We start from the raw sequence: 14,775 nt of genomic DNA, 5'->3' as shown, positions 1-14,775 counted from the left end.
CTCTTGCAGCTCAGACCTGAACCAGGCCCGTCTCGACTGCGAGGAACCACGTCCTCGATGGTGGCGTCGAGCGGTGGACTTCCGCGCTGGCGGGGATGAAGCTCCCTCCATCGACGTCGACTCCACCTGCGTGACGGTCGACACCGGTACCGCAAGCGTCGTCAGTGTCGGAGGCCTCGGCATCGGGCTGGAGCACCCCAGCGCCTCCATCAACGGCGCCGGGGGCGCAAGCACCCCCGGAGCCGGCAAGGCCTGGCGCATCAGCCCTTCCAGAATCCCTGGAAGGATGGCTCGGAGGCACTCGTCAAGGCCCGCTGTCGGGAAAGGCAGGGGGGGCCGGAGTGGGTACCGGTGCCGGGAGCTGCTCGGGTCCAGGAGACGGTACCGAAGCACCCATAGACTGACGAGTGACACCTCTTCGACCGAGGGGGAACGCTCCTCTCGGCACTGCCGTTTCCTCGGTGTCGATCCATCTCTGGAGGCGCCGGAACTAGCAGTCCCGTGAGCCTTGGGCGACCGATGCCGATGTTTCTTCGTTTTCTTTCGGTGCCCATCATCGACGCTCGGTGGCAGAGATGAAGAGGAGGTAGAACCCCCCCGGCCTCGAGGGATCGGGTCTGACAGGGTTCGGTCCCAATGGCCCTGGGTAGAGGGAGTGGCCGGGGCCGACTGCCCGCGCGGCCGCTCACCCCCGCCGTCGCCGGAGGTCCGGTGGGCCAACGGTACCTGTGCTCCTGCGTTCGATGCCATCGTCGGTGTCGATTTAGTCGACGTCGGTACCGGTACCGAAGACCCGGCCGTCGACACTGATGCCGTCGACGTCGAAGGGCCGGCACAAGTTCCAAAAAGTTGGTCCCGACGAACTTACCTCGCCACCTGTGTCCTCTTTCGCAATCCGAGACACAAGGTGCACGTCTTGGTATTATGCTCCGGGCCAAGGCACTGGAGGCACCAAGCGTGAGTATCGGTCTGCGAGACGTGCCGGCCGCACCGACCACACTTCTTGAATCCACTCGGGACCTTCGAGAACATCGACGGAAAAATCGCATCGGTGAAGTCAAAGTCGTCGATGGTGGCGGTGAAAAGCACACCCGAAAAAGAAACGACCGAGCGGCCACAGCGAAGCGCCCCCGCGCTTAGACGACAAGGGGACAAACAAAACTTTTTTTTTTTTTTTGAAATAAGAAAAGAAAAGAAGCACGAATGCGCACAAAAGAGAAAATTCGCGGCTAGACCGCGATCCGGTTTCCGGGGCTGACCAAGAGAGAGACGGTAACACGTCTCTCCTCAGCGCGGAATCAAAAAAAACTGTGCGAGAACGGTCGCGCATGGGCGGGAAGACAGCCGCGCATGCGCGGTGGGCGTGCCCTGCGTGCGGGACCGCCCGTGAAGTTTTTGTTCCGGTTGGTGGGGGCTGCCGTGGACGTCAACCCAGTTGTGAGAACAAGCAGCCTGCTTTTCCTCGGAGAAAAGCAAACCTCTCATGAAGCAAATAACTAAAGGCTGTCCAGAGAAAGACATACCTTCTACACGCTGATGATAAGCACTAATTGCACTTAGGTGAACCCTTACGGAGTTGGTCTTGAGCCCAGACTCTGACAAGTGTAGAAGGTATTCAAGCAGGGTCTCTGTAGAACAGGAAAGGGGATCTATAGCCTTGCTGTCACACCAGACAGCAAAGCTCCTCCATTTAAAAGAACAAAACCTCTTAGTGGAATCTTTCCTGAAAGCCAGCAAGACCCGGGAGACACCCTCCAAAAGACTCAAGGATGCAAATTCTTGGCTCTCAACATCTAAGAGACTGGAGGTTGGGATGGTTGACATGGTTAATTGAGTGAATATTTTTTAGAGTTTAGCCCACTTCAGCTCTCCAATTCCCCCCCCCCCACACACACACATACACTTCCAGTGCAGAGGCTATGTTAGAATCCATCCAATGGGAAGGCTGTAGTCATAGGAAGGATGGACTAAGCTGCAAGAGTTATTGGGGAAGCTGATCTCTGCACTGAGTCTTAGGAGAGAGCCAGTGAGTTTTCTGGGTCTGGGACGGAAGGGGGATGGTTGTTAAATGGGGGAAAGTGTGAAGGGCCTGCTGTCAGCTGAGGAAAAGGACTGGAAGCAAATGTCAGAGGTTTACATGATGGTGGAGGGGGGAGGGGCACCTGGCAGTACCTGAATGAGCACATGTGCAGCAAGATAGCACTAGAAAAGAGAGCTCCCGTGGGAGGGCATTCCAAGTATCCACCACTCTCTCCGTGAAAAAATACTTCCTGACATTTTTCTTGAGTCTGCCCCCCTTCAATCTCATTTCATGTCCTCTAGTTCTACTGTCTTCCCATTTCTGAAAAAGGTTCATTTGCGGATTAATACCTTTCAAATATTTGAACGTCAGGTGATGGTGATACTTAAGTTTCTTCAAATCAAAACAGAAGTCAAAAGAGGCAAATGTTATAGGTGACTGACATTGTTCAGCACAGTGAGTACATTAGCCTTAGTTAAGGTTATTCATTGCACAGATGTTTAGCACATCTACCGAATCTCCTGCTATAAATGTCACCGCATACCACTGCGGATCACAGAGGAGGGAAACAGCAGGGAGAGAATGACTGTAAAAAAGGACCTTTGGTGTATGAGCTGGGGAAGGGGGTTAAATGTGTGACTTGGATGGCTGAATCTGATCAAAGAATACCTTCATCTGGATAATTCTGGCTACATGAACTGATAAAAGTCAGTCATAAAACTTTGGCTGGTTTTTGAATATGGACCTCTCTATTTATTCATAAACAAATCTGTCACTTTTCATATGTGTAAAAATAACTTACATAGAAATAGGCAATTGGTTCATTTAATCGTTTATAAAGCTGCCTTGCCCATAATATTTTTCCTGCAACAGGTGGCATGTCTCGGGCAAGAGGAGGATCATCTTTATAGGCCTGGTAAAGCTAAATAGAAAATAAAGAAACTTTATATTAGTAGTGTACTGTTGAATACATAACATTGTTTTTAAAAATTACGCACAATATGAAAAGCACAAGGAGCCTTCAAGAGTGGGGGCATCAACTCAATATTGTACTGATCAGACCTGACACTATACTTTTAATGTATACTTTTTATGAAACAAAATCAATTAAAAACATATAAAACCAAAACAAAGGTACATATGGATAAGCATCCATTTGTAGAATGCAGCTATTAAATCATAGGGGGTCTTTTACTAAAGATTAGCTCGAGTTATCTGCAGCAGGGCTCATAGGAATAAAATGGGCCCTGCTGCAGATAACTCAAGCTAATCTTTAGTAAAAGACCCCCTTAATAACTTAAATATATATGTGTAAAAATCATGTAAATTTAAAACCAGATAAGAACAAAATAATAAAATAATACAGATGGATGAATGATGCAAGTAGAAGCTACATATAACTCATACCGAGCAGTAGTCACAAACTGCAATCAATCCGAATCTGATTGTGGATAAAAAGCAAATGATGGAGCAAAAGAAGTAAAACTAAGGAAATACAAATAATGATAAAAGTGTACTTATCAAGTGTAGCAATTTTGTGATAGTATACAATTTCATAGTAGATAGGATGTGATATAAGAAGTGTGACCAAATATGGTGTAACTTGGAGAAGTGTAACACATAGTAACAAGAGAGAATACAATCTATAATATCAGAATCAACAAAGGAGGTATGGAGGTATGTGGTAGGACAAATGAACAAGGGGTAAATGGGATAAAAGAGGTATGAGAGAAAGGATAGGGATAGGTAAGGAAGTGGAGCGATGAAGAAGAGGTAGGGGAAGAGCAAGGAGGGTAAGAAGATTGGTAGGAGGTACTTTCTGAGTCATTATTGTTAATGATTAGATGAACCAGTAAAAGAATGGGTTGCTTAGGTTTGCCTATGGTAGGTCAAGTTGTTCGGATAAATCTGTTTGAATAGATGGGTTTTCAATAGTTTCCTAAAGTGAAGGTATTCATTAGTTGATCAAATGTATCTAGGTAGAGCATTCCAGAGTTGGGATCCCAGGAAGGGGAAATTAGATGCATGATATGTTTTATACTTTAGTCCTTTGCAATTGGGAATGTGCAGGCTAAGGTATGTTCTTGAAGATGTTGACCTGTTTCTGGATGGGAGATCTAATAGACTGACCATGTCATTTGGTGATACTCTATGGATGATTTTGTGGATTAGTGTGATGGCCTTAAAGTTGACTCGTTCTCTAATAGGGAGCCAATGAAGTTTCATACGGAGGGGTGTTGCACTTTCGAATCTAGGCTTCCCATAAATAAGTCTAGCTGCCGTGTTCTGGGCAGTCTGAAGTTTCTTCATGATTTGGGCCTTACATCTTACGAAGATACTATTACAGTAATCAGTGTGGGTGAGCACCGTGGATTGTACCAAATTGCGGAAGGTATTCAAGGGGAGATAAGGATTCACACGTTTCAACATCCACATCATGTTGAACATTTTTTTGGTGATGGATGTTGCGTGGTCTTCAAGGGATAAGTATTTGTCCAATGTAACTCCAAGGCAGGGCTGTGCCAACACGGTAAGTGGGGTAAGCTCCGCAGGGGGGCGCCAACCTCTGGAGGGCGCCTACTGGCACCTTTTTCCTGAGGTCAGCTCACTTGAAAAATGTTTTACCTGAAGCTGTGATTCTCCTCTTTCCCCTGCCCTCCCCTCTTCGATCGCAGTGCTCACTGAGGCAGGCAGGCTCTGCTGAAGTTGTTTGAAAGAATACAACCAGTGCTATATATGTCTTTGGTGTGGGAAGAACTCCTCATTCAGGGTGAACTTGAACAACATTCAAATTAAAGAGAACAGCCAGGTTTGGAGGGAGGTGTGCAAGTGAGACTGGGGAGAAATAAAAAACTAAATAGTGTAATTGTTAAAATCTGTAAGTGGTTCAAAGTTTTTTTTTCTCTGAGCTTGTACACTGAGAGGAGGGCATGACTGCAATGATGTGTGCATAATTATCAGGTAACCAGATAGCTACAGCTAAAAGCCATTTAATTGGCTGGTGGTTTCAACAGTAGTTTCAAAAAAGGAAGTTTAGCTGACGTGTAGTGTAGAAGAGCTGGTAAGTGAAAATCTGATTGTTTTTTTTTTGTTCGTTTTTATATAAAAGATTCTCCTTGGATAGGAAGAGTCTGTGATATGTGAAAATATATTTTGCTTTAATGAAATTGCTAAACTTTAGAGTCAGAGACTTATCAATGATCAGAAAAAGAAAGTCACCAGACAACAAAGGTAGAGAAAAATCATTTTATTTTCATTTTAGTGTTTGGAATATGTCCACTTTGAGAATTTACATCTGCTATCTTATTTTGCAATGTATAGCAATTTGTTTCTAAGAATATTGCTGACAATTCCTGTCAGTGTGGCAAGTAGTGAGCAATCATTTTCACGGTTAAAAATCATTAAAAAACTAGTAAAAAATGCCCGTTTCAAAAGGGAAGGAAACAGGCGCTAGCAAGGCCAGCCCCCACCCTCCCTCCCTCGCTGTTCCAGACTCTGCTGTCCCTCCATTTTCACCCCCCTTTCCGTGACCCAGTCAACCTCCCCTTCTCGGTGAAAACCGTCCCCCGCCACCGTCCAGTACCTGTGCTGACGGGGGACCCCAACCCCAGTCAACAGAAGTCCTGTGCTGGCCTTCGAGGCGTTGCTTCTTCAATGATTTTGTGTCCAAGTTGCTTTGTGTGCGTCTGACATCACACAGAGGAACTTGAACCGAAGATTATTGAAGAAGCAACGGAGTGAAGGCCAGCACAGGACTTCAGCTGACGGGGGTTGGGGGTCCCCCGTCAGCACAGGTACTGGATGGCAGCGGGGGACGGTTTTTGCCAAGAAGGGGGGGTCGACTGGGTCGCGGAAGGGGGGTGCAGTGGGCTGTAACACAGGGGGAGGAGTAGGGAAACACATTCTGCGTGTTTCCCTATTCCTCCCCTTGCTTTGGTTTCAGCTGTCACTGACGTCACTGACGTCAGTGCGTGCCTGCCTAGCAGACCACCTCCGAGGGAGGCACGGTCCCAGGCACACCTTGTTGGAGTTGAGAATTATTATATAGGATTATTTGCGATCAAGTATTTCACAAGAAAGGCTTGTAAGCCTTGCCATGATTGCTATTGAGAATGATATATGTGCCCAGTTAGATATCAAAGATTTAATTACTAATTTCGTGAACATGAAAGCACGAAAAGTTAAGTGGTAGTAAACCCTCTATTTGTTCAGCAATCCCACAAAGATGCACTCCATCTTTTAGCTCCTATTTCCTTTGCATCTTGTGCCACACGGGGGGGGGGGCACCAACTGATAGTCTGCAGGGGGGCACCAGAGACCCTAGGCATGGCCCTGCTCCAAGGACTTTCAGATTGTCGGATATAGGAATTGTGATATCAGGAGTGGTGAGAGTAGTCGGTTGGAATGTGGAATATTGGGAAGAGAGGATTAAGCATTGAGTTTTGTCTTTGTTCAATTTCATTTTGAAAGCATTGGCCCAAGAAGTTAGGATATTCACAGGGCTGTGCCAACACGGTAAGCGGGGTAAGCACGGCAGGGGGGCACCGTCCTCTGGGGGGTGCCGCCGCACCATGCTTACCTCGCCCACCCGCTCCCATTGCCCCACTGCTCGCCCTCTTCTCTCCCCCAACATCACTTTCCTTTTTTTTATTATTTTAAATTTACCTCCGTCCGGCAGCGCAGCGTCAGTGAAGGAGGTGGTACTCCCGACATGTCTAGCCTTGCCTTCGCTCAGTATTCCGCCTTCTTCTGACGTCAAGGAAATGACGTCAGAAGAAGGCGGGACACTGAGTTAAGGGAAGGTTAGACGTCAGGGCCCCGCCTCCTTCACTGACGCTGCACCTGTGCTGCCGGACGGAGGTAAATTTAAAAGAAAAAAAAAGGAAAGGGACGTTGGTTTGGGCCAGGAACGAAAGCCTGCCCGCGCCATCACTCCCTCCGCCACCACATCGAATCCTGTTCTGGGGGCTCTGAGAGGACTCCTGGAAGCATGGCCCACCAGCCTCATGCAGCGGGGGAACCGGGCCCATCAGCGGACTCGGATCTGACAGCAGGCAAAGGGCCCGACAGCTCCAACAGCCTTTCTTCTGCCATCGACAGCAGCAGCACCACCAACCGGACAGCGGCAGACATGTCGATGGCATATCCAGGATACTCCCAGGATTCCCAGGTGTCCTTTCATTCTTCCCTTCATGTCCCCTTTCCTGCTTTTAGCCCAACATCCTATTTCTCCCTTTCTCTCGTGTGTGTGTGTGTGTGCGTGTGTGTGTGTTCTTTCTCTCTCTCTCTCCCTCCCCCCCCAGTCTAGAATAGATCTCTTTCTCTTTCACTTTGCGTGCCCTGCAACCTTTTGAAATATTCCCCCCCCTTCATGTGATTCGTCAGATGCAACAGAATGTCCCCCCTCTCTCTCCCTCTCTGTGATTAGAGACACTGATTCTTCATTCAATGGACGTCATTTAGAACAGGCACTGCCTTGAGTTGCTTCCTCCCTTCACGCCTGATTTCTAACCATTCTTTTTTTGGGAGGGAGGAGAAGAGGGCGGGCAGTTGGGGACATGGGAGCAGGAGGGAAGGGGAGAGAGGAGCATGGATGCGAGGGCAGGGTTCATGGAAGGTAGAGAGGGGAATTGCTTTATAGGGATGAATGGAGGGGGCAGGGGACAGAGGAGCATGGATGGGAGGGCAGGGCTCAGGGAGAGAGGAGAAATTGCTGGACATAGACGTTGACAAGTGCAAAGTGATGCATGTGGGTAAGAGGAACCCGAATTATAGCTACGTCTTGCAAGGTTCCGCGTTAGGAGTTACGGATCAAGAAAGGGATCTGGGTGTCGTCGTCGATGATACGCTGAAACCTTCTGCTCAGTGTGCTGCTGCGGCTAGGAAAGCGAATAGAATGTTGGGTGTTATTAGGAAGGGTATGGAGTCCAGGTGTGCGGATGTTATAATGCCGTTGTATCGCTCCATGGTGCGACCGCACCTGGAGTATTGTGTTCAGTACTGGTCTCCGTATCTCAAAAAAGATATAGTAGAATTGGAAAAGGTACAGCGAAGGGCGACGAAAATGATAGTGGGGATGGGACGACTTTCCTATGAAGAGAGGCTGAGAAGGCTAGGGCTTTTTAGCTTGGAGAAGAGACGGCTGAGGGGAGATATGATAGAAGTGTATAAAATAATGAGTGGAATGGATCGGGTGGATGTGAAGCGACTGTTCACGCTATCCAAAAATACTAGGACTAGAGGGCATGAGTTGAAGCTACAGTGTGGTAAATTTAAAACGAATCGGAGAAAATTTTTCTTCACCCAACGTGTAATTAGACTCTGGAATTCGTTGCCGGAGAACGTGGTACGGGCGGTTAGCTTGACGGAGTTTAAAAAGGGGTTAGATAGATTCCTAAAGGACAAGTCCATAGACCGCTATTAAATGGACTTGGAAAAATTCCGCATTTTTAGGTATAACTTGTCTGGAATGTTTTTACGTTTGGGGAGCGTGCCAGGTGCCATTGACCTGGATTGGCCACTGTCGGTGACAGGATGCTGGGCTAGATGGACCTTTGGTCTTTCCCAGTATGGCACTACTTATGTACTTATGTACTTATGAGGGGAGAGAAGAGAGATGAAGGAGATGAAATGAGGGAAAAGGAAGAGAGGAGAAAAACTGCACATGGATGAAGAAAATAGGCAGAAGCTGAGGACCAGAAATGAAGAAGAAAGGAGGAAGGAAAGAAATAAAATGGAAAGGAAGCCCTGGAAACAGAGTTATAAAAGGACAGATAGCAGCAGAATCAGATACTGGGCCAGCATGATCAGAAAAAGAACGTCACCAGACAACAAAGGTAGAAAAAAATCATTTTATTTTCCTTTTAGTGTTTGCAATATGTCCACTTTGAGAATCTACATCTACTATCTTTTTTTGCAATGTATAGCAATTTGTTTCTAAGAACATTACTGACAATTCCTGTCAGTGAGGCAAGTGGTGAGCGATCATTTTCACGGGGGGGGGGGGGGGGGGGGGCGCCAACTGATAGTCTGTAGGGGGGCACCAGAGACCCTAGGCACGGACCTGGATATTCATACCATTGGCTATTTTGTCGGAAATTTCTGCCAGGTTACATCTGAAGGGAATAAATATGGTAACGTCGTCAGCATAGACAAAAAAGGGTTCAGACCATGCTTGGAAAGGGATTTAGCCAAAGGAATCATCATAAGGTTGAATAGAATCGGGGACAGGGAAGAACCCTGAGGCACACCACAATCTGATGACCAGGGAGATGATATTGTAGTAGATGGCTTGACTCGATAGGATCTAGAGGTGATAAAGCCTTCAATCTATTTTCAAACATTGCCACCAATTCCCAATTTATCCAGAAATCTAGTGAGAATACAATGGTCAACCATGTCAAATGCTCCAGACATATCAAATTGCAAAAGGAGTACGCTTGAATCTGGATAGTAAAGTGAGCAATACTGTTTCTGTACTATGGGTAGGACGGAACCCCGATTGAGATACATGAAGGATGGAAAATTTTTGTATATACTTGTTAACTTGAGAGGTCACTCTATTTTCCATTAATTTAGTTAATAGGGGAATGGAAGCCACTGGTCGGTAATTGGTAACATCCCCTATAGGTTTTTGGGGGTCTTTGGGTATTGGTGTGAGTAATATGTTACCGTGTTAGAAATGGTGATTGCAAATGACAATAAAAATGAAGGTGATAACTAGTGTAGTCTGTGCAGGAATACTGTGAATAAAATCAGTGAACCGATATAATAGCGAATAATGAGTGATGCAGAGTAAAACAAATGGCAGCTGACATACCTCAGGGCACGCAAAAAAAAAAACACCAACAAAATGCACAGGTGCTGGAAGGCAAAAAAGGAATCCTTGTGTAAACACTTTTTTTATTCCTTTGTCCCTCAAATCAATTCTTTCATGTGTGATTCCAGCCACTTTAGTAACATGCTGAATTACTTCGATGCAGATATCTCAGATATTAATTTTGGCACTTATGAACATCCCTCAAGAAGGAAGAGTCCCTTAACGCAATCCAAAATATTTTGAACCATAGGACAAGTAACCAAAGAGTCCCAACTACTTTTTTGATTGAACTGGCTAGACTTGCTCTCAAGGAAAATGATTTCTGTTTCCTTGGAAAGTTTTTGAAGCAGGTAAAAGGAATGGTTATGGGTGCCACCATGGCACCAGAAATTGCAATACTTTGTGGCAGATTTTGTTACCAAATTTCTTACTTCTCATCCTTATCTTGAAGAAGTACGCCTTTGGTGTCAGTATACAGACGACATACTCATGTTATGGAAAGTTAGTGCAAGTAGACTACAGGCTTTCCATGTTTGGCTCAACTCCTTGGATTGCAATCTGAAATTCACCATGCAACATGACTCACAGAAGACTGCCTTTTTAGATATCACCATCTCCAAAAATCCACCAACGAAAATAATTTTGTACACTTTGACAGTTGTCACACCAGAGACCTAATAGGAAACTTGCCTTTCTCATAATTCTAAAGGCTGAAGAGACTCTGCAGTACATCTGAGGAATTTGAAAGGCAGTCTGCAATTATGGCTGACAGATTCTCAAGCAGAGGTTACCCAGACAATTGTATTTAGAAGGGCTTAAATAGAGCTACAGCATCACACAGAGAAGAACTTCTCATTCCCAGAAATGTCAGAAGTCATCCAGATTTTGTTTTTACTCTCTCTAATCTATCAAAGAGATATTAAAAGAATTATGAGAAAGCATTGGCATATTCATCCTCTCATCCCAATACAACAGAAACAAACCCACCAATAAAAACACCCCAGACTACACCCTTCTATTCTCGGAGTCACAATCGACCGAAACCTCACGCTAGAAAGCCAAGCGAAAACCACAACAAAGAAGATGATCCACTCAATGTGGAAACTCAAACAAGTAAAACCTTTCTTCCCGAGGTAAATATTCCAAAACTTGGTACAACCAATGGTACTACGCCACCTAGACTACTGCAATGGAATCTATGCGGGATGCAAAGAACAAATCATAAAGAAACTCCAAACTGCTCAAAACACAGCTGCTAGACTTATATTTGGAAAATCGAGATTCGAAAGCACCAAACCCCTATGAGAAAAACTGCACTGGCTTCCAAAGAACATATTGCGTTCAAAATCTGCACTATGGTTATAAAATTACCTACAGAGAGGCCCCAGGATACATGACAGTCCTCATAGACTTACCAACCAGAAACACAAAAAGATCAAAACACACACACCTAAATCTCCACTACCCAAGCTGCAAAGGAATCAAATACAAATCAACCTAAGCATCTAGCTTCTCCTATATAAACATGCAACTATGGAACGCATTACCAAATGCCGTGAAAACAATGCATGACCGATCAAACTTCCGGAAATCATTAAAAACCAACATGTTCAAAAAGGCAGACCCTAATGATCCAACGTAAATGCCTGAACCCTGCTACACAACAAAACTAATACTCGAACTGAACATAAGTTAACTCTTCCTCCTTTATTCCCTTATCTGTCTGTCACACATGAACTCTACCACAATATCATTCTGTATTTGTCATACTGGAGTTGGTGATCGCCATCACGGTACTATGTAAGCCACATTGAGCCTGCAAATAGGTGGGAAAACGTGGGATACAAATGCAATAAATAAACAAATTCTTACAGGCCATCAAAGTCAAACTAATTATTGCACATTCCATAGGCAGAAACATTAAAGAGTTGATAGCACTCACCATCAACCCTTCCTGAACATAAGGAAACTGATGACGCAAAAAGAGAACATGCATCATGCAAGAAATGTTCTGTCTGCCTATTATCATGATCTTTAATGGAATTTAAATATCCTTTCACTGGAAGGATTTACAAACTAAGACATAATCTAACTGCAGCACACAGAATACTATATACATTATCATATGTCCCTGTTCTCTGATGCATGTAGGTAGAACAATTAAAAAAGTGAAAAGCAGAACCAGATACCAAGAAAGCAGGCAAATAATAAAAATTAACACAAACACGTCCCAAACTGAACCTTACCGACCAATCCAAATGGGATACGTAAATGCCAGATCAGTAGTAAATAAAACAGAGATGATAGACTGGATCACCCAAGATAATCTTGATCTCCTATTCATCACTTAAACATGGATTCATGACCTAAAAGACCCCATAATCTTAGATTTATGCCCACCAGGATACAAAATCACCCAATGGACAAGAAACAGAAAAAGAGGAGGAGGAATAGCCATAATATACAAATCTGAGTTCACCATCACAACCACAGCCGAATCCATTCTACCACAACTCGAAATTGCCTCGGTAAAAATTAATCACCCTAACTTGCTGGAAAACCTTAACACAGTCCTGCTCTACAGACCGCCAGGCAACTGGCAAGACTCCCAAACACACTTCATGGACTTTATCTCAAACACTTGTGTTTCTACCTCAAATCTAAACATAATAGAAGATATCAACCTGTATCTCGAAGATCTCAACTCAATAAGCACCCAAGAATGCGACGAGTTCTTACAACTATGGGATCTTCACAGGACAAACATGCAGCCAATTCACAACGAAGGACACACACTTGACATTGTCACACACAAATTCGATATCGACTCAAACCTTATACTAACAGACACAAAATGGACACCCACACCGTGGTCCGACCACTATAAAGCAAACATCAGCGTGCTTGTCTGACATTGCTGCCTGGATGTCTCAACGCCACCTGAAATTAAATATGACCAAAACCGAGCTTCTCATTTTCCCCCCCAAACCCACCTCCCCGCTCCCCCCGTTTTCTATTTCTGTTGATGGCTCTCTCATTCTCCCTGTCTCCTCAGCTCGAAACCTTGGGGTCATCTTTGACTCTTCTCTCTCCTTCTCTGCTCATATCCAGCAGACCGCCAAGACCTGTCGTTTCTTTCTTTACAACATCCGTAAAATCCGCCCCTTTCTTTCCGAGCACTCTACCAAAACCCTCATCCACACCCTTGTCACCTCTCGTTTAGACTACTGCAATCTGCTTCTTGCTGGCCTCCCACTTAGTCACCTCTCCCCTCTCCAGTCAGTTCAAAACTCTGCTGCCCGTCTCATCTTCCGCCAGGGTCGCTTTACTCATACTACCCCTCTCCTCAAGACCCTTCACTGGCTCCCTATCCGTTTTCGCATCCTGTTCAAACTTCTTCTACTAACCTATAAATGTACTCACTCTGCTGCTCCCCAGTATCTCTCCACACTCGTCCTTCCCTACACCCTTCCCGTGCACTCCGCTCCATGGATAAATCCTTCTTATCTGTTCCCTTCTCCACTACTGCCAACTCCAGACTTCGCGCCTTCTGTCTCGCTGCACCCTACGCCTGGAATAAACTTCCTGAGCCCCTACGTCTTGCCCCATCCTTGGCCACCTTTAAATCTAGACTGAAAACCCACCTCTTTAACATTGCTTTTGACTCGTAACCACTTGTAACCACTCGCCTCCACCTACCCTCCTCTCTTCCTTCCCGTTCACATTAATTGATTTGATTTGCTTACTTTATTTATTTTTTGTCTATTAGATTGTAAGCTCTTTGAGCAGGGACTGTCTTTCTTCTATGTTTGTACAGCGCTGCGTATGCCTTGTAGCGCTATAGAAATGCTAAATAGTAGTAGTAGCAGTAGTCCCTCCAATGGCGTATGAAAAACTCACCGAATAAACAAGAACGGAAAACCTAAACCATGAGAGGAAAAATAGACCCAGTAATATTCTGACAACAGATCTATCATGTTGACTGGACAATAAAAACAGATACAATCCAATTCCTCTTAGAATGGGACGACAGTTGTAGATCCATATTAAACAATATTGCTCCAATCCAAACCAGGACCTCACGTAGAAAGAATTCAATACCAAGGTTCAATGAAGAGCTGAAAAACTTAAAACACAAGTTAGAAGGTTAGAACGAGCATGGAATAAAAAGAAAGACGACCCCACACGTAATGCCTGGAAACAACTCCAAAGAAATTACAAGTATACTATAAGACAAACTAAAAGATTACATTACAAAACTGTAATTGGACCAAACTACAATGACACTCACAAACTCTTCCAACTCGTGAATAAACTACTAGATACTACACCAGTCACAACCAACAGCAAAGACGCACCAGAAGCAGACAATCTCGCGAGATATTTCAATGAGAAAATTGTACAACTATGACTTAAGATACCTGTCAGCACCATCGACTATGCTGAACTCCTTGATTATCTAGACCCAGATCCTGACATCTACCCAGCAGACAGAACCTGGACCAACTTCAAGACACTATCAGAGGATACCATTTCCCAAACGCTTAAAAGATTTGCCAAATCCCATTGCAAACTAGATATATGTCCAAACAACCTTATGACATCTGCCCCTAAACAATTCATAACGAAACACTTGAACTATATGTTACAAAATGGACTCTTCCCGAAGGAGAAAGGAAACATTCTACTCACCCCCATACCTAAAGATGCAAAGAAAAGTGCCAGTGAACTAACCAACTACAGGCCAATAGCATCCATTCCACTAATAACCAAACTACGGAAGGGTTGGTGACCAAACAACTCACAAACGATTTAAACAAATTCTCAATACTCCACAACTCCCAATCAGGATTTCGGTCCAATCACAGTACTGAAACAGTACTAGTCACTCTCATGTCTAACTTCAAACAAATAATAGCAAATGGAAAGAACATAC

The 14,775-nt window shown here is 44.8% G+C and overlaps 1 protein-coding gene across 1 annotated transcript in view; it reads right to left on the bottom strand.

Annotated features, from left to right (window-relative positions):
* The window catches only part of DNAH8 (dynein axonemal heavy chain 8), a 1,267,128-nt gene that overhangs the window by 981,017 nt on the left and 271,336 nt on the right, over positions 1 to 14,775 (bottom strand). Inside the window, 1 exon segment of the mRNA XM_030199255.1 lies at positions 2,823 to 2,942. Within this exon segment, the coding sequence (XP_030055115.1) occupies positions 2,823 to 2,942 (120 nt within the window).

Source organism: Microcaecilia unicolor, chromosome 3 (assembly GCF_901765095.1).
Source record: "Microcaecilia unicolor chromosome 3, aMicUni1.1, whole genome shotgun sequence".
NCBI lineage: Eukaryota > Metazoa > Chordata > Amphibia > Gymnophiona > Siphonopidae > Microcaecilia > Microcaecilia unicolor.
Note: the sequence above shows the minus strand (reverse complement) of the source record. Positions and strands in the feature narration are given on the sequence as shown.